Genomic DNA, 20,576 nt, shown 5'->3' with positions numbered 1-20,576 from the left:
GTGCTGCATTTTGCTGAAGCACCTGAACAGGCACACACTTCGTCCTGAGGTCAGGGGGACTGCTCCTGTACTGAAGTTAACCCTGTGCTTTGCCAAGTAGGGGCTTAAGGGAGGTTAGGGTTGTTCGAAGTGAACTCTTGGTTCATCCCCTGCTTTAGCTTCAGCCCTTAGATCTCATCAAGAAAAGTTCAGCTGAAATCCTGCTCAGAATGACAAATTTCAAGTTCTCTAAGAAATGTTCTTTCATTTCTCGAAGCCTGACAGTACTCCCAACTTAATGTTTTAACAAAATGCACTAGGAATAACAAAACGTTTTAGACATTATAAGGCGGCGTTACCTTCCTTACACAACCATCAACACAAACCCAGGCACTATTATTTAAAACATTTATTAGCCTTTCATATTCCACTGGTCTGGAAAACATATTTTTAACCTCTCTGAATAAGATGTGCATTTAGGCCAGCTCGTGCCCTGGTCCAACAAACCATTTTCCAAAAACCAAGCATGGTGTTACATCTTAGAAAGGGATACACATGCTGTGCTGGATCGGTGCCTTATTCCACCGTTCCCATGTTTTCTGTTCACTCAGACTAACCAAGGCTTTCAGAACCACTCCCAGCACATTGTACTGACAGAGTGTCCCCTGTCATCTTAAAACAGGTAGAATACACAAGAAAGATTTCCTACAACTGTCTTCCACCACCTTCTGCCCACTCAGGTTTTATCGTTATTCCTGTTCACCAAAAAATCTTCCAGTTGTATATGCTGAATTTCAATTTATGTGAAGTATTTTTTTTCCATCTTTTTCTTGTTTATTCATTGTACTTAGCTAGTTTTAGCCTAGGTATGATATTCATTGACTGCAGTTCTTGGAATAAGAGTTTACAGGCATAAGGTATCCGCAGAGAAGACACGTGACATGACGACTTGCAGTAGTGGCACCTATGGAGACAAACAAACAAAGTCAGAGTTTGTGCATAATTGAAGCTGTACAGAAAAGACCAGTTGCCAATGTCCACAATTTTCTTTGTCCACCTGCATTTAGACACTGGGATCAGTCCTAGAAGGAGCCGAGTGCTTGAGACACGTCTTAGCACTTATCGAGTCACAACGTTCAGCCTGAAGAAGAGAAGGCTCCAGGGTGACCTCACTGCAGCTTTTCAATACTTAAAGGGGGCTTATAAAGAACATGGAGAGCGACTCTTTGCTCAGGCAGGTAACAACAGGACAAGGAGGAATGGTGTTAAACTAAAAGAGGGGAGATTTAGGTTAGAGGTTAAGAGGCAATTCTTCACTCAGAGGGTGGTGAGGCACTGGCACAGGCTGCCCAGAGAAGCTGTGGATGCCCCATCCCTGGAGGTGTTCAAGGCCAGGTTGGATCATCATCCACTTGAGCAACCTGATCTCATGGGTGGCATCCCTGCCTATGGCAGGGGGGTTGGAACCAGATGGTGTTTAGGGTCCCTTCCAACCCAAACTGTTCTATGATTCCATGAACTTTAGGCCCTTAAATAATCTGACTGAGGCGAATAAGGGCTTTATGTTAAACCTGTACTTTTCTTGGAGGAGAATCATAGTGCTTTGTATCCTACAGGACTCACTTCTACTTCACCACTCACACAACTGCCAACAAAAATTTCAGCATTGTGTAATGAGGGAAAGGAGGTGGACAGAACAAAGTATTCCTGAGAATATGATTAATGGTCCAGTTTCCATCTTGTATACAACTCTCAAAAAAAAAAGAGACACGAAGAAAGGAAGGTCACGTTTAGTGGTCATGGTTTTTTTTTTGGAACTCCTTATTCAGTTTCACTGTAAAAGCAATTCATACTGCCAACTCAGAAATGGGCTTTCTCTCTCCTTATGTCCATCTCCATGAAGAGCCAAAGTGCTTTTGTTGAGATAGAAAAACACTAGAATGGCTTTAACATGTGTTCTTTGCACTCTTTACTCAGATAATGATCTTAAAATTCTGGGGAAGAGTTTTTTCTCTTTTGTTCTGTCACGCAGATACAACTTTGACCATATCAGGAATAGACAGGCCAGACACTCAGCCATCTTTCAAGCAAAGGGGCTCAAGTTCATTGATGTTAACAGATCCTTCAATGATTTGATTTCTTATTCCATGTACACGCAAAGGAAATAAAATATCTTTCATCTAAATATCAGTTTCCCCTCCCTCCCTGTTTCCTCATTCCCTTGTATATCCACCTTCTGGCTGTGGAGAGTTGAGAAAGCCAGGCATTTGGGAACACAGTGACTCTGCACTTCCCTAATGGTCTGGCAAAGCTATTCTGCTCGTATGTTTCATTATTTATATTCCTGGCATGAAGTCATGACAGTCTAAAGCTCCAATTACGGCAGCATTAGCAAAATTCCTACATGCTTCTGTGGAACAGAATGACGCTAAGAATCAACATCTACAAGAAAGCCAGTGCTTACTCACTTGTTTGTTACCAGAGAACTTGACCTGGAGCCTGTCAAAGCCAGCATGGCCAGGTCCAAGAAAGCTGGTTCATGTTAAACACGGTTCTTGGTTACGAGACTCGCTGTTAGTCTCCCACAGCTCCTTCTCCCAGGCTCCGCTACTTCTCCTTCATGGGCGTACTTAAAGACCACGTCCAAGAGCGGCTCATTTTCTAGGAAAACTGCCTGCCCTGACCTCCACGTGCTCCACACTTGGCGTATTTCATTTTTTTCTTTTAAAAACAAGTAAACTTTCACAACCAATGGTGCAGAAGCCTTAATTGCATTTCTCCAGTTCACGATCGGGAACGAAGCTTCCCTTGCTCCCAGTAACTGGTTTGGCTTTGCCTAGGCCTGACTACAGACAGCGAGAGGTTAGCAGGCCGAGCCAGGTGGTTCCCTGGGACATGCCTGTCCTCTAGACTGTTACAACAGGGGGAATGCCTTTAAATCAGAACAGACCTCAATTACAGCTCTGTAACTATTACCTTAGTCCAAATTTAGAGTGATAGCTATGTTTTTATGGAGGGTAAAAGTGACCTCAACAGAAGCCAGTTTTGATGATAACAGTAAAACAATTGCACTCAGTCAAGGAAACCTTGCAAGCCCTGGAAGCTTGATGATTGCAACTTTTCTGTTTATAAGAAGTCTACTTTCTAATTACAGCTGCTAAGAACTGAGGAGCAGAAACTACTCACTGCACTAAGTCTTGAAGCTAGACCCTTCTGGGCCTGCTTTGTACTTGGACAGGGATCACCCAGAAAGGTTACAAGGTACAATGTGCACAAACCAGAAGTTACTGTCAAACAGAGAACACAGAAGCTGAAGCATCCGGAAGACCATTTGGTCCTAGAATTGATACTACACTGGACAGGAAAAGGCAACAGTGACAAAGCTGAGTCTGGACCAGAAATAAATATTTCCTACATGTAGATTTTAAAATGTTCAGACTCTAGAGATAAGAATAACTTTCCATCATCAAAAAAAAAGACAAAATTCTGCTTATATCACTTGGTGGAGTCCTGCCCCTGAGCACTCTGTACCACAGCAAAGCTGGAAGGATTTACAATAAACTGGTATTGTCACAGCAGGGCTCTACTGTATCTTTATGGGGTCAAATTCTGGCACGGCAACAACAGCCCCTTCCCCTGCTCAGGCTCCATCACTGATGTGTTGTTACTGTCCTGCAGAAAAAAAACATACCCAGCTGCTACTCATTGTCTGGGAGGAAGGGCTTATCTTCCTGAAGACAAGTGCCCTTAAGCTAGCCACCAAACAATACATTTCTACAAGGTTTCTCACAGCAATGTCTTATTAATGGCAGAATCACTGAAAAGGCCATTTTGGAAGTCCTGAGTTTCCCTTAATGACTTGGTTTCTACTGTGATGCTCATTATAGGGTCCCTTGCTTTGGCTACTGGCAAGTTTGGTGTACCACTTAGCAGAACCTATCTTTTATTGATTTACTCTCACACATCAGACTTAGATTGCAAGAATATCTCACTCTGAGAGAGCAGTTTCTTCCACAGTTATCTTAAGAAGTTGTTAAACTTTGTTACAAACTTCAAAACAGGACTAACAACACCTTTGACTAACAATACCTTAAAAATAAAATGTAACTATTTCTGTTTAAATTCTCAATTTTCTTCAAGGTGCCTTCATTTCATCTCATCTCTGAAAATCTTCAAGGCCTGCTGTAAAAGCCAAGATCTTGTAAGAAAAACTGAGCTACATTTGCATGACAGTTTTTTTTAAGGCAGTGCTGCACACAGAAGTGGCCATTTGTTTGACTTACAGCACACCCTTCAACTTCCCTCAACTGCTTCTTGTGCTGCTGCAGTAGCTCTAAAAGTCCTGGATCAGAAAGAGGGCTCACTTGTTACACAGTGTGGACACACTGAAGAAAAACAAGTGTCTAAAAATATTTCTTGCACAAAAACCAGAAGGATATTATCCAACTAAATATTGCCAACCATGTACAGAGTAGGCTTTGTTCCTCCTCTGGATTTCATGTTTGCATACCTCTGCCTGCACTTCTACTCCGTAAGCAAACAAGCATGGTGCTTTCTTTCTGGCCAGAAACACTTTAGAAGAAAGATTTGACCAAGGCAAGAAAGGATAGTTGTCACTTCTACATACATAAACTCAAAACATACCTTCTTACTTGCCTACTTCATTATATCACAGAAAAAAAAAAGATCACTCTCCAAGAACCAAAGTAAATAAAGCCCAGTATCCTGCCTCCCCTACCTGATATTGATATCCAAGATGCTGCAAGTTTCCAATAATGTTACTCTGGTATTTAGAAATTAGTTTCCCTCTTCTTCCGCCAACATAAATACTGAAGTAACTCGAACACAGGCTGTTATTTTCCTCCCTTTGTCACGGGACTCCTGGTTACCTGCTTTCACAGAGCTTGCCCCACTTCAATTCAGGTCTGGGCATCTCTTACCACTGGCACAGCTGGGCAACACCGAGAAGGTTACGTGTCCCAGCAGTTCAACACTTCATTTTGCAGAGGTTACACCCCCTCTGAACTGCTGGTGGAGCAGTTGGCACCAGAGCTACTTAACTGGGCCCTGCAAAATCACCACGGTGACTGGAGCAGTTCAGATGGACACAACTCACCCTGCTGGGCGCAGGTTAGGGAGTACTAACTACAAGCAGCACCAGCAATCTGCTCCAGGGGTTTGTTAATCTGCTGCAGAGGTGGGAAGGAGGGCAGCAAAGAGAGTGAAGGTAACCTTCCCCGCAAGCACAGATGGCTGTTGAAGCGAATACCAGTGCTCCACAACAAGAGACACCCCTATCCCATTGACAACAAGCTCACTTTTGTCCTAAATTCAATCAGACCAGAAAAAAGAACTGTTTCCTGTCATTGATTCTCCAAATACCATTTTGCATTTTGACATTAGTCTGGATTAAAAATGCACGAGGTTGTTAACCAGTGTCTGTGAGCACTTTAAAAGCATAAAACGCTATCACCAAGGGCAAAGTTCTGTCACAGAGAGGTGTGTTGAGGGCTTTCTTGAAAGTGTGAACACACATGAAGCACGACATATGCATGAAGCGAGGAATGGACACCATGATTTACAAAGGGCACTGAGGGCACTGCAGTTAGACAACTTACCAGCCAGAGTATCCCAGCAGGCCACATTGCCCACAAACATCCACTTCGAAGGCATCACTTGAAATCATCAGTCTCTCCAGTAAGAGCATGCTGGCTCCATAACCTATCAAACAATCCCGTTCCATCTCTCCCAGACGTAAACCACCATCACGGGATCGACCTTCAGTGGGTTGCCTTTGAAAGAAATATTTGAAAAACGCGGTAAGTATTCAGAACACACATTCTGTCACTCTACAAATACCTGTCTTCAAACTGTAGGAACAACGTAGTATCAACAGACAACAACGTTGTACAAACTAGAGCTGCTGTTCTCACAGATGTTAATCAGATTGAAGTGATTCATCTTTGCTCCTGCACTGCCAATACGTCATCGTTCTGTGACAGTGTCAGGCCACAACGCTCCACGACACAGGATGCGGCTGAGCAAGCAAAAACTTGAGACTGAACAGTATCCAAGAAGACAACGGGATCTGACAACCATGTACCTGGATTCAGATTTGTTGCTCTTTTTTGATTAATCATTCGTTATATTTTGTAGCTATCTAAACGAAACAGTATTCAGCAGCTAATGAATGAATCAACAAGCTGTTGAATGTTTAATGTTTCAGTTGAACTACAGCTAAGTAAGACTAAATTGTAAAATAAGGCCATTTTTAATCTTGGAGAGTGTACCAAAACTAAGCAGCAAACAATTAGTTAGCGTGATCAACTACTCCCTTCTGCAGGGTGCATATTACTAACTCAATATTAAAACCCTATATCTGCTTGTTTGTTTTTGGAATTAACACTTCACTACTTTCTTTTTGTCATGTCTGATAGGTAACAAGCTAATTTCCATGTTGTATAGGTTCTTGGTTCTCTAGTTCCTCAACACAAATCAAAGTCACATTTCTTGTCTGGAAAGCCTTCTCATCCTTGTGGTGCTAGAGGGAAGTTTTAATCAATCAACGTAAATAGACACTGAAAATTTTTCGATAAAAAGGCAAGGTAAAACTCTTATTTAGCAATGTTGTCAGTTTAAGCCAACTTTTTTTTATTTTTTTGGTCGGACATGGTCAGAACTTTCAATGTTTGTTTGTCACACTGAAATTTAGTCCAGCATTAGTTCTACTCTCACATGCCAACACGATGCAGTAGTATGTAGGTTGCAAATATTAGCATGTACTATGAAGCAAAAACTATCTAAAATTCTTGAAGCACTAATATATTGCATACATTTTATTAAATACTTCAATCTTAGTATGTCCCCTGACATACTAAGCATGACAGCAAAGAGATGGAATTAAAATTGTTATTGGCAATCATAAGAGGCTTCACCAGTCAGCGAAACCCAACATTTGTGTGCTGTTCCTAGTAGTTGGACCAGTGCAAATCATACAAAATATGCAATATCTGGACCATAACTTTTGGAGTATATACAGTTTATGTTACTACAATCTACCAAATTTGTTAAACATCACACATATACTGAAAATAAGTTTTTTTCCAACATACTGCAAACTCAGAGAAAAAGATTCATAAAAGCCTGCAACATCTAACAATTCTTTGTAACAACAACAACAAAAAGCTAATTACCAGTCCCAACTGATCTTCCAAAGATGCCAGTTGTATTTGTTTTTTAGGGGAAGTAGTTTCCTTTCCTCTGACCACAGTGGAACTTTAAAACTAATCTGCTTGTAATTCAAATCATCCTTTTCATGCATGTAACCTTCCATTTTTCCCCACTGCTGGGTGACTGGATAGAAGTTGTTTACATCCTGATTAAACTCCCTAACCCCCACCTCCCCACTCGGGTGATGGCAGCATCGTTGTTTAGATGCTGTTTTAAAGGACTAACCCTGTGGTGAATGCAGTTTTCTCTTGGGAAGTGTTCAGAGGCAGACTTTAAAGCAGTCGAGGTGTCCAAAGGCACAGACATTTGCTGCAGTGTTAGAGTGTCTGAGTTTCTCCTGCCAGCTGACTTCTACAGTAAGAGTTACACGCATACCATCAAAATTTTCATCAGGTGCTGTTCCACAGGATAAAATGCCAACAGAGCTTTATAAATGTGACCCCTCCAATAAAGTCACAATCCAATTAAGGGATGATAAAACTTCTCGAGAAACTATAGGGTCTTGATTCCAGCCCTTTAAGAGTTGATAATGCTATGGGGTCTTCCAGCAGATACAGGGTGAAGATTTTTAGGGCAGCTGAAATCCCATTAAAACACACACACGCAAACAAAAAATCCAACTTGAATCTTAAGCTCTTGAAGTGTTTAAGTCCCACTCAATGACTCAATGTCAAAATTATCTCAAAAAAAAAAAACCTCCCCCAAAAGTAGTTTTCTAAAGTACCCAAAATTCCAATATTGAGATTGGGCCTTTGAAAAGAGTCCGTCTTAGGTTCCATAAGTCTATTGGACTTTTCTTCCCATTCACTTAAGTTTGAAAATTCCTCACGCCAAAGGTTGTTTAAAATGGTAAAACAGTATTTGTAAAGCAGTTGTGTTTCCCCTTCCCCTCTACACATGTACACTGCAGCTGTTGCCCTGGGCAACTGCTTCCATTCTTTATTCTGAATATAACATTCTGAAGACAAAGAGGACTCTTGAAGATAAGACTGGGAATATCATAAAAAAAATATATTTTTCATATTAAAAAAAAATAAAAAGATCCTAAAACTACAAAATCCTAAGTAAAATGAACTGATTCCTTAAATAAATAATAATAAAAAAAATCAGGTGAATTGGTCTTCATAGTATTTAACCGTTCCATTTAGAAAAGCCATAAAACAATTAACTTCAGTGTTTTTAAGCACATTAAGGATTTATTGGTGCTAATTCTGTATGTTGTGGAAGAGCAGTGGGTTCAGCTTTATGGCCCTCTTCCTTGTTTCGTTGGCCAGTGGAGGGAAATGTAGTCTGCCCCCATGAATAAGAAGAGCACGCCTTGTAGGTCTCAGCAGAACTCCCTTGTGCTTGTTGTAGAAAATCAAACATGGTAATTGTCAGAGAGGCTGATGTCCAAAAGTGGGATACTACCTAGAAAAACACTGCCCAACAAAAGGAGGGAATAACACGCGCTCCCACAGCCCCGCAGAGGAAACCTGATCAGTAGGATCACATCACTGTCTCGCAGCACAACAGGAACTGGCTTATCTGGTAAGTTCAAAGGACATGCAGGTGGCAGCTCTGACAATGTCCATCAAGACAACTATGCCTGGAGACGGCTTATATTGATCAGAAAATTGAAAGCAGTTTATCTGGTAAAGTGATTTTGAAGGACTGGCCATTGCCATATACAGAACTAAGTTTTAAATTCACTTTTAACTACACATGGGAAAAAATTAAGCCTTGCATTTCATTTAGCAAACACCAATTCAGAGGGCAGCATCTTGGCATTTTTTGACTGTGTTGACAGAGTGCTGCAATTCCACTAAGTCTTGTTTTAATCGGAGCAATATTCAGAATGAGAGATGTTCAAGGAACTCAGGTCTTCTGCCTTATTCCAGACAGAAAATACAGCTCTGCTGTCAGTTAAGCTACACTCAGTATGTAATGAAATGCATTTCAAGACAACGACTGCCAAATTCCATGTTGGAAAATGCTGCAGGACTACTTTTAAAAGCAAAAAAAAAAAACAACCCAACCAAACAAAAACAACGTTAGAGGCAATCTACTCTCCAGGAAGTGGAATGGATGATAAAACAATAGTGAATATGAAAGCTGGCAGAGCAGACTCTCTCAGCAGAGGCGATGGCAATAACAAAAGTTTAATTAGTTGAGGAGAAAAAAGAAAATTCCTAAAAGACTAGTCAAGAGGCAGTATAAATTGGACATCCACTAGCTTTCCTCAAAGTCAAATAAAGAGCTTTAGCTACATAGTACGATGCTACTGACTCGAACAAAGAATTCTAAGAAAGCAAGGGGTGGGGGAAAATCATAGCACACCACCTTCATCTTTACATGCAAGTATTACCTTGACTTGGGATTTAGGTTTCATTTAAAGTCAGTATCTTTAAACAGCTGAGAAGCTGGGGCCACAATATGAAAGCCGATCAAGGGATTTGAGTCAGCTAGGGGCTCCAATAAAACAACTGTGTGCACTGTTAGCTGAGACGGTGAGTTTTTATTTTCAGAGGAAGGGCCAATACCATGACTAAAGCATCTAAGGACAGAAAATGGGGCAGACAGCCCTGTCGTTAGGAATGTCACTTAGGTTCATATTGGCAAGCAGCTGCGATAGGGGAATGATGGTTGTGCTATACCTGCTCTTATTAATGTGGTTGGTGGAAAGTTTAGACAAGAATTAAAAGCTTTTTGTGACTTCTTTCCCATTTCAATCATTGGTTTTACTTCTGTGGGAAGTGTGTGATAGCAGAGATGATCTCTGGCGGTCCCTTCCAAGCTCAACCATTCTGTGATTGTGTGACTTTGTCCCAGAGTAAGCATGAGATTGGAGAGCCTAAAGGCATAGGAAATACACAACGAAAATCAAGAAAGATACTTCTTTATCTGCTACAGCAGAGAGCTGCATCTCCACTCTCTAATAACACATCAGGTGGAAGCTATGCCTGTTAAGAGGACTGACTTGCTGGCGTGGTGTGAAGGCAAGCAGGGTAAGAGAACTGCATCTGGGCACCAAGAGGCATAAAAAATAAATTAAGAATTAAAGAAAAGGCTATAAATCATGCTTGTTACAGGGAAGCCTTAAAGCAGGACAGACATGACTTTGTGCTTACATCTCAAACACAGTACAAAAGGGACTGATCATAAATTTACACGATTTACAACTCAAAAAGAAGAGTACCGCCATGGAACTGGTGAGGTATGTGTACTTGGTGTACATGACGGACCAGAAAGATTGGCAAAGGAAATTTAGAATAGTCTGAGCTAGAATATTCCAGACTGCCTGGCAATTAGCTGTCTGGCAAGATTTAGCCAATAGCCCTACTGTGATGGAGAGAGGTGAACGAAGCCATCCACTAGAAGCCTCCTCAAAGTAAAGACTGTGCCACTGAACTATTTCTTGTGAGCCAGGAATGTGAGCAATTTAGAACATGAGTGCAGGCAGCCTTAGAGCTAAAGAGCCAAAAAGCTGGCCTGCCTTTAAGAGAAATGGTAAGTTACACCAATGTAAGCAGGATGCTTCAAATTCCCCAAAGCTGCAGACAGAGTAAGCCCACCTCCGGGGGCCTATATTATGTATTACCCAGAGTACATCTGCTTGACCTCAAAATTTACACAAGAGGACATCAACGTGGTCATCAACCTTTTTGTTAGAGAGAAAACCAAGTTCAGGCTTAGTGCAATCATCACGACTCCAAAGGAACTGAGGATATGTTTAAACTGGGCAAATAAAAATGCAGATTTATTGTTGGCGTCTCTGTAAATTTTGCCATTTATTAGTGTGAAAGTGCTTTTCTTCTTCACAGTATTATATTAGAATTGCGGACCAGCACACACAACTCTAAATTAAGTTTTAGAGTTAAATGGAAGCTTTGCAAGGCAAAGTGCAGTGTACCAGGGACACACGTTATGCTAATGCCTGTTTGGGCTGCACTAGGGCCAATGCTTTGCCTTGACAGGTAGAGGTATGGGCCTCATCGGTATTAAACTGCTCACTACCGAAGGATGTTGAAATAGTAAAACTAATTTCTTCCTTCCACTCATACCTGATTTTGTAAAAGTACAGCTGTTAAAAGAAAAGAAAGTCCTCCTGAAATACCTATGATATGAACAATCTGACAGGACAGGGCCAGAATGTGCTCTGTGAATCAGCAGACAGTATTTTTTTTTTTTTTACCAACTGCTAACAGGAGTCGGAGAAGCCAAGTCAGTTTTGTACCACAATGAGCAGACTGGCTATTCAAAACAACCTTCTACCACAGTCAGCTGTGATAACTTTTACTCGGTAACAAGGTATTAACAGGTAATAGCATTTTTTTCAAGTATCAGGAGGTAAACAAACTTTGTTTTACATCCATCAGTCAGTGGGGCACACTTCTGATTGTACACTAAGAATTCCCCACTTCGCCTGTAACCATACCTGGTGAGCACTGCTCTGGGTCCTCGAGCTCTTGCGTGCATTTTATCCAACACCATGTGCTTTAGTTTCTGGTAATACACGGGGCCAAAATAGATATATGCTTCCAAGGGCTCCCTGAAGGAATAAAAAAAGAAAAAAAAAGAACACAAAAGAAGATAACATTCACAGTCAGCACACATTTACCCTAAGAGAGAGACAAGAGTGCCCAGGCTGGCACTGGGGACTGAGATGAGCAGGGTAAAAGGACTCTTCAGAACTGCATTTAAGCACTTGTGTCAACTTGGGAACATCTGTAAGCAGCACAGAGGGTGTTACTCATTTCTGTGAGCTGGATTAATGGCTAAAGACTTCTGTCATCCCAACCGTAAGAGCAGCATCAGCATCTGAAGATCAGAAAGCAACAGCTGAAAGCACTCAGTCACTTCCCAGCTACCACCTTCAGCACTCCCTAAGAACAACTAGATTTAACAGAGAAACTCGGCACTGCCACTGATTTATTTTTAGAAATATACATGTATGTGCAATGTAAAAACAAGCAGGAGACAACCTCTCATTCAGGCATTACTGACATGATGCAGTGCTATTCCAAAAGATGCCCACCTAGACAAATAACAAAATATAATTAGACATTTGGAATTTGCACACATATTTGGAACTTCCACGCATATTTGCCTTCAAATTTCATAAAAAAATAGATGAAGTAGGTGAAATTTGCCTGGAAGAATACAAGCATCTAAAGCAAATCTCTAAATAAAGTAGTACAAAGTTAAAGTTCGGGGCAAGGGATTTTTACAGCAAGATTTTATTCTCCCCAGGAAACAAGATTAGACAGATTTGTTTAAAAATGTTCACAATATATTAACAAAAAAACATTTCAAATGCTGCAATATGTCATAAAGAATTTATGGAATATGGAGTGGGTAAAGTGAATAAAATCTGTCTGAAACAAAAGGCAAACATATGGAATAAGTTGGTAGGAAAAACTAAAATAAAACAAAACAACAGAAAACCCAACAACTTACAACAGAGAGCAAAACTTACTCCTTGAGAAGAAGGGGACTGGGAGAATAATAAAAATAGCAGGAAGGTAGGATTAAGATGCATTTTGGAGGGGCAGGCATGTGGAGCCATATGGCCTTTTCCTGTTCCTAAACTATCTTACGTTCTTTGAACTCTGTGTCTCAGAAGCTGGTCTGATCAGCACAGCAGGAAGTTTGCAGATTAGAGTATTATGCCAGACTGAATCATTGTGTAATCGAAAGAGGGAAAAAAAAGAAAAAAGAGCACACACAGAATATTCCCAAGGAACAGACACCTGCTTCCAAATCCATATTTTACAGTACTATTAAAGACAATATGAAAATGCTAATCTGATTCCGAGCAGATATGAGAATTGCTGCCAACAAAACTTGAAATTTCTTTCAATCTCTCAGAAGGAAAACCTTGATTTTACTTTTCTTGTCATGCAGAAGAAGTTGGGAGATTTTCATGTCTACTACAATGGCCATTCACATTAGAGCCATGCAAATACTAATAGTTCTTACAGTGTGGAACCACAAAACGCTTTTACGAAAAAAGAAGCGCCCCATTCTGCAGCCTCTTGCCTCCATCTCACAGAGCGGTTTGTCAATAACAGAAAGTTCCTGAGCTCCGAGACATAAGCAGCTTTTTCAGATGTGCCTCAACAGGATTTCCCCACTCCCCTGAAACATCTAAATCTATGCAGCAGATTCTTACCCGGTGATACCAGATGTTACGTAGTCCTTCCCTAGGTAGTTATAACCATGGCGAATAAGATCTTCACACACATCCTTAACTTTACTGCCTCCAAAAGCTGTTCCATAGTGAAACCTGCCATCGAGCACCCCAGCCTTTCCAGCCAGGAGTTCAATTAACTTTCCTACCTGTGCAAGGAAAAGCAGAGTTAACAGCGGGCTCTCCAGTACTGGCCAGAACATCTCTGGGTCAGTCACAGCATTGGTTAGCCAGACAAAGAGTCTGAGATGGCAACCTGGGTTACTGCACACAATTCAAAGAGTGGAAGAAACCCAAGGAGGTCAGGAACTATGCCTGTGTGAAGGGGTGAAAAACAGACAGTGTGGGATCCCTTGAAGGTCTAGAGTCAGGCAGCCCCACTTTTTCCACTTGTCTGAAAACTGAGCATGGTCCAACGTGGCCTTCTGCACTGGGAGACGGCCGCAGAGGTTAACACGCTAGAGAGCAGCGGGGGAAACAGAAGAAGCTAACAAAGACAAAAAGACCAGAGGCTGTACCAAGTGATCATGGAGGTCCCATATAAAAGGCCAGGCTGTAATTTATCTAGCACAGCTCAGCAACACAGGTATGAGCCTTGCATTCCAGGGAGGCATGTGTAATGTAAGGAGTTATATAGGTCGGGAACTATGACTGAGACTCCTCTCCACTCTTCCCCTCCCAGTCTGCCCCCAGCTGGCCTAGTGGGCATAGCCAACTGGGAAGGAGAGCAAGAACTTTTCAAAGGGAAAAGGCAGAACCGAGGTACCTGGTTGCTCTTCTATTAGCTCGATGCTGAACAAAATGAGGATGATGCACAAAACAGCCCACATCCCTACTTTTTTACAGCAGGATGTTTCAAAATATGCCAAACAGATGGCTGACTACTCATAAGAGAGCAAGCACGTGGCACGGTGACTGCAGAATATTCTCAGCGTGACCGCGTGGTTCAAATTTTTTGCTTCTTCTGGCTAATCCACTTCACTTTCTTTATTGGGGAACACGGCCTCCTGAATCACGACACAGCCACTAACCGTCATACGCGATGGGAAGCCGTGAGGGTTCATTATGATATCTGGACAGATCCCTGTATCGCAGAACGGCATGTCCTCCTGAGGAACAATCAGTCCGCACACCCCTGCAGAAGAGAGAACATTTCAATTCACAAACAGCAAACCACCAGCAGGGCTGACGCTCATCACCAGATTTTTCTTTAGTGTTTTCCTCCTCCTCTCTTTCTCATGGATCACTTTTTAGCCAGATTCATTACCATGACCAGTGCTCGCAACCTGCAGGCTAGAAGAGAGCCCTTGTGACAGGACTGGCAAAATTAGCATACCCTTACATAATGCTCCCAGTGATTTGTGAGCTAGCAAATTAGGGAAGAAAGCTTTAGATACAGTTTTCAGAGGCAACCAGAAACTTTTGACCAATCAGTCTGGAATATCTCAAAGGAGACACAGTTTTTAGAGCTGATACTGTAATTTCTTGGGGGTGGGGAAAAAGAAAGAAAGCAGGTCTCTATTTTCTCTATCATCAATTCAGAATCTCTTTAACGTACTCTTTGTTAATTCTTAATCTCTTTATTAATACTTAATAAAAACAAACGAAGTCAGGTTTTGACAGCAACTGAGGGGAGATTAGGAGAAAATACTAAAACTGAGAACAAAAGGATGTTTTTTCAGGTAACATTCATTTGCTGAGCAAAGACTGCTCTCAATAAATTACCAAGTACAGTCCACTCCTCAGACTGCTTGTGTTTTGTCAGTCAATGAACAGAAATTGTACCTTTTGGAAAAAAAAAAAATCAAGACTTTTTTTCAATCTCACCAGATTACTGGAAGCAAAACAAACAAAAAGCCAAACTCTAAAGCTACTTGTGCCACGTTAAACAGAAGCACAAAAACTTGTTTCAAATAGTCTACCATACATGGTGAAATTTTCCTTTCTCCCCCTTACAACCGTGAATTCTGCAGATTAAAATACTGCAGCTCGAAATGACCGAGAGATCTAACACACAAATTCAGGTGCTAAAATGCAGCTGCTTAAGCCTGCGCTCCTTTGAAGCACAGCTACTGTTTCAGCTGGACAATTTCTTCCAGAAGCCCTCGGAACTGAAAAAGCCTGCAAGCTATTTGAGATCAGCCTGCTGCAACTGCCAGAGCACGTTTTGGGAACAGCCTTGGAGCGGAGGGGGCTCCTGGATGACTGAGGGTGCGGGTTACATCCCTAAAAAGGCATCCCCCGAGCAGCCACTTCACAGGGGGATATCGGCGTCTGCTCAGGAGGGAGCTCCTCTTCCACTGTCCAAGCAAGACAGGGATAGGTGTACGGGACAGTAGTTAATAGAATGAGAATGGTAAGCATGGGGGAAGGGGGTAGGAGAAAAAAAAAAAAAAAAGAAAAAAAAAAAGGAGTGGAGTGTCTGGGCATGGGGGTCATATTTAGTTTTTGAACCTATTCAAATTAATTTTCATTGTTCCATTATGATAAATCAATAACATCCTTTTATCCCTCCCCACCAAGCAGCAATCGTTTGCTGAAAATGAGAGAAAAAAAAACACCATCTCCTGTGTGCACAGTTTTTTTTAATCCTAAAATTATATGCATAAATACTTTGTTATGTAGATATTATGGCACGTATATTGTGCCTTATTCCAATTTACTTCTAAGAAAGCATTAGGATGCATCTGGACTTCAGGGCACCTGTAAGCCAAAAATTAAATCTTAGCTAACTTAAAATTACTTTAGGCTCTGAAAACCTTTTATATGCCAAGCCGGTTCCCATAGCAGACAGCCACTGTGTTGTTTGTTTTGTGTGAAAGTGAATGATAAAAGATCCATGAAATCGACACAGAAAGGCAGAACAGCAGAAAGAACTGAGGGCTCTCCATCATAGCGGCTTCTACCCTCCGCTGACTTGTATAACAATGGGACCTACACACCCAACTGCAGATCTAACACAGCTGTGCATTTCATTAGATGAAGAGCACTAGTGACACAAGTAAATAATTAACTTATTCTGGTCCGCTGACTGTGGTTATGAGACCAGTCATAGCTGACAGATTTTAATACAAGTTAACACAAAGACAGCATAATGAGCTTAGAAGTTAAAAACAAAATATTTAGACAGAACCCAGCAATGTGAAGCTTGCGAGGCCATTTATAAGTTTCTATTTTAGCAAGAAAAAAAAAAGAAAGAAAAAACGAGAAAGCTGTAAAACCTCAATTCTAAGCTTCTGTATTTTAAGAAGGTGCTGAATTTAGGTAACAGAGCTCTATACAGCACGTCCATCTGTATTTAGGGAACGGGACAGAGAGCAGATTCCTCTCCTCCATATTTTAAGAAAGTTCATTTGTAAAGAATGAACTTTCTCATAGAGAGCTACTTAAAAAGCCGGACACCCTTCCTGCACACAACATGACTTCTAAAAGCAAGTAACTGCAACTCGCTTCAAAGTGTAAACTTGATTTCCTTTTGCAGTCACTTTCCTTCAGAAGCTCTTCAGAGATTAGCTCATGCTTGCGAGTCTGCTCTGGAAGATCCAGAATTTGCCACTCTTTTTCATCCCCGATTGTTGAGCCAGGGTTTGCAGCAGGGCAGTAAAAGGCCAGCCTGCCGGTTCTGCATTGCTGAGCAGCTGCAAAAAAAAAGTGATCAAGTGAATTAATCCGTTATAAGTGGAATTATCACTTGGAACTGGCCAATAAAACAGCAAAGGAGAAAAGAAGAGGCAGGATTTAAGACAGTCTCCAGTTCCAAATGTTGCCTTGTGCAAGTATGAACTGCATTTCACTGAGCTGCCCGATATTCCCCATATAATATTCATAGGCAGGACACAAACTAGTAGGAAACTTTGCTGCTCTGTGGCTCTTCCTACAGGTTTTCAAGATTTCCTGATTGTTACCCACTTAGATACCATATAAAAATTGTTCCCCAGCTTTCACACAAGACATACAAAATAATTTGGTTTCATTCCTTCTCCTTCCCCTGGACACGTTTTTACGTGCTGCACTCAGAATTCAGCAATACGGCTGTAGACTAAATGCTGCATGACGATGGGCCAGAATCCGCTCTCAGCCATACACTCTGAAGTTTTTGTTTAGGACCAAAATCAAACATTGACAACCAGAAAAGGCTGCAATGACTTTTCTAGATAAAACAAAATGTAAAGACTTTTTTTTTTTTTTTTTTTTTTGGCGTGGGCTAAGTAAGTATCTAGCAGCTTGCTACCTCTCATTCCTTCTCAATTGAAGAACAAATGGAATTTAGAAAAAAAGACACCGTATATCAATTTCATAATGTCACCTTAGAGGGAACATCAGTGACAGTGCTGGCAAATTCTTTTAAGATAGCTCTCTCTATCAAAAAAAAATAACCCGCAAAGCCATGGTTCAATAAACATGGCAGTTCACTGCAAGGATAACAGTTTAAATTAGAATAAACTTAAATTAGATGTCCACTATGGTTTAACGTGCAAGTATCAAACAGACATGGGCAGTGTTTTTTCGCTGCTATTGAATGGCAGCCAGTTAGTGCCAGCCCTCTGACCAGGCACGATGGCTCTGTCCTCACAGCTATCTGCACCAGCACCTCAACACCCGCGCACCTCCACGAGGCCCTAAAGGAACACCAGGGTCCCCTCACCCCTTCACTTTGGTCCTTTAAGAGTTTCTTTCCCTAATCAGGAGAAATTCACGTTTCCAGAATGCGTGCCCTTTATACGGTTGCCTTTACGGTTTGCTGACAAACACGACCCCAGACAGACTTGTAAAACAGCACGGAGGGGGCCGGGGGGCGGCGGGGAGGGGGCAGGGAGAAAACAACACTATGGGAAAGTTTTTCACCAGCTATGGTAAGATGCCTTCTATACGCACACATGCCAAATGAAAAAAAATAATCAAATAAGTCAAAACAAGCTAATATAGAAAACTAATTACTACCAGCAGGAGGGACATTAGAGAGCAAAGGAGACCAAGTGAATAGAAGCAGCAGTAATACGGGTTCCTATCAGCAAGACAAAAAGCAGCACATTACCAAACGTCCCTGTTTGTTTATTCTAATGATAGAGCGGTAAAAGAGTGAAAACTAACTCAAAGGTGTCTGTTTTGGATTTACCAGAGTCGGCAGAATTTGGAAATACTCCTGAGAAATAAGCCGACATCACCCGATGAAGAAGAGGTGCAGCACCCTGTACTGCGGGCAAGTAACAAGCTGATTGTCGAATATTAATAAGGTTAAACAAAAAACGTAGATCTGCTTCAAAACTCTCTAATTGCATGCTGCGTTGGCTAAGTAAGCATAAAACAACTTCAGAAGAAAAAAGTGCTGCATCACATAAGCTTTGTTCAATATTGAATCATTCACTGATCTATCATATCACTTGCTACATCCCATTTGACATAAGAGGTAAAGAACAGAATTAAAATTAACAGATAAATAATGCATAAGTAAACTTGATTAGTTTTCTTATTAAAAACATCACTCTAAATGAGAGGAGGTGCTAGAAGACAATACAGTTTGTACACTGCTTTCCCATGAGCTGCTGAATGGTCTGATGTGATAAATTTGCATAGTCTGAAGCACACAAAGAGCTGATTAATTGAAACCCTTACAATGCTTCTGGAAGCAGCTATTGTAAAACAATAACCATAGGAACTTTACAAAATACACATGGCTGAATGAGTCAAGAGCTTAATAAAATGTGTGTTCAGGATACACTATTTGGAAACAGAATTAGAGATTTTTATTCTGTGCCATAAAATGCTAAATCACCCTAATTTCAGAGGTTCAGTTGAGGATTTACTGAAAAGGTCAGAAGGTTACCTGTTTGCTGCTTGAGATAAAAAAAAAAAAAGCTGTCATCTTCTTCTTAAGACAGCACACTGAGCAGCAGTTTTGTTAAAAATAAATGGAAAATCTGTAAGAGAAGTTTTAATGACATTCTGGCATCTCATTTCCTCATATTCAACTTTTGAGGATGAAAATACGGTGAGAAATTCCTACCTTTCCTGCTGCCTAATCAATACTAATCATCTCGCATTCCTGCAGTCAATAGCAGCAAATTCTTTTTAATATTGCTTCAACCATTTAATGCCTACAAACCCACCGATGTTTTACTAGAGATAAAGCAGCAGGGCTGACTTGGAAGGTGGGAGAATGACACAAGTAACAATTTAAAACGAACATCTTAGTTTACATGCTCTGCTTACGTGCACTGTACAAGTGCCACAGAAAGGACAAAGTTGTTCTCAACTATAAATTCAGGCAAGCAGGAGGCAGATGCTCAAACTAGCAAAAAATTATAGAAAGTGAGATCAGACTTTGGTAGAGAAACGGTATTGTAATGAAGTTTATGGCGTTGACAATGCTGTGAATGGATTTTGTTTTGACACTAGAGAACGTGGTTCATTTAGGAAAACAAAGGCCATCTTTCATGAATTTAAACTCGCTTCCTTGTCTTTAGAGTTGTTTAAGTGCAGATACTTCAGAAAGGTTTAATCCTTTATCTTAGATCTTCAGCTATTAAAAAGCTTCTGTTTGCCAGTTCAAACAATCTCTTGCTTAAATACAGTTTTTCCACTCCTCAGGAATACTGTTCAGTATTGCTGCTTAGTTCTGTGATCTACAGGACCTTTGTTGGAGGTGTTAATCCTTTTTCACATGAGAGACTGAGAAATGTTCTTTCAGAGAAGTGATATATTGCTTTTTTTCACATCAAAGGAGCCCAAGTTTTTCCTCATTGTGACTTGTAGCAAAGCAAGAGGAAATCTGGAAATATAATAATTTAGTTTGTATGGAACTCAGATGAGGCTTCTTTGGCTTAGCAATCCTTTAGCCTTCTGTGCTTTGAAAAGTGAATTTACTTGATGAATGCGAGATTAAAAAAAAACAACAAAATAACAAACCAAAAAAAAAGTTTCTTTATCCTTCTAGAAAATATATGATGCAATATAGTTAAAACAAAGACCAGCTTAAGATACATCCTCTCTGGTAGGTATATGTTGGTTCCTGAGACATTAGAAGCTTAAGGGCTTTATAGACTAAAGGCACAGTCCCAATCCCAGAGATCTTACTGCAGCATCCTGGTTGAAGATGAATATTGAGATAGAGCAAAACATCTGCTGGTGAGTCTCAGGACACAATGCGATGGCCTAACTTTCCTCCTCACCACGTGCTTTGTCGACAGGTCTTGAA

General features: G+C 40.9%; 1 protein-coding gene across 1 annotated transcript in view; it reads right to left on the bottom strand.

Annotated features, from left to right (window-relative positions):
* Positions 1-383: 383 nt before the first annotated feature.
* POLR3B (RNA polymerase III subunit B) overlaps positions 384-20,576 on the bottom strand; it is a 72,272-nt gene continuing 52,079 nt past the window's right edge. The window contains exons 24-28 of the mRNA XM_084291134.1: positions 14,413-14,516; positions 13,364-13,530; positions 11,627-11,740; positions 5,598-5,771; positions 384-943 (exon numbers count right to left, since the gene is read on the bottom strand). Of these exons, the coding sequence (XP_084147260.1) occupies positions 814-943; positions 5,598-5,771; positions 11,627-11,740; positions 13,364-13,530; positions 14,413-14,516 (689 nt within the window). The 3' untranslated portion in view covers positions 384-813. The remainder of the gene's footprint in view (positions 944-5,597; positions 5,772-11,626; positions 11,741-13,363; positions 13,531-14,412; positions 14,517-20,576) is intronic.

The sequence above is a fragment of the Netta rufina genome (genome assembly GCF_964035555.1).
Source record: "Netta rufina genome assembly, chromosome: 1".
NCBI classification, from domain to species: domain Eukaryota; kingdom Metazoa; phylum Chordata; class Aves; order Anseriformes; family Anatidae; genus Netta; species Netta rufina.
Note: the sequence above shows the minus strand (reverse complement) of the source record. Positions and strands in the feature narration are given on the sequence as shown.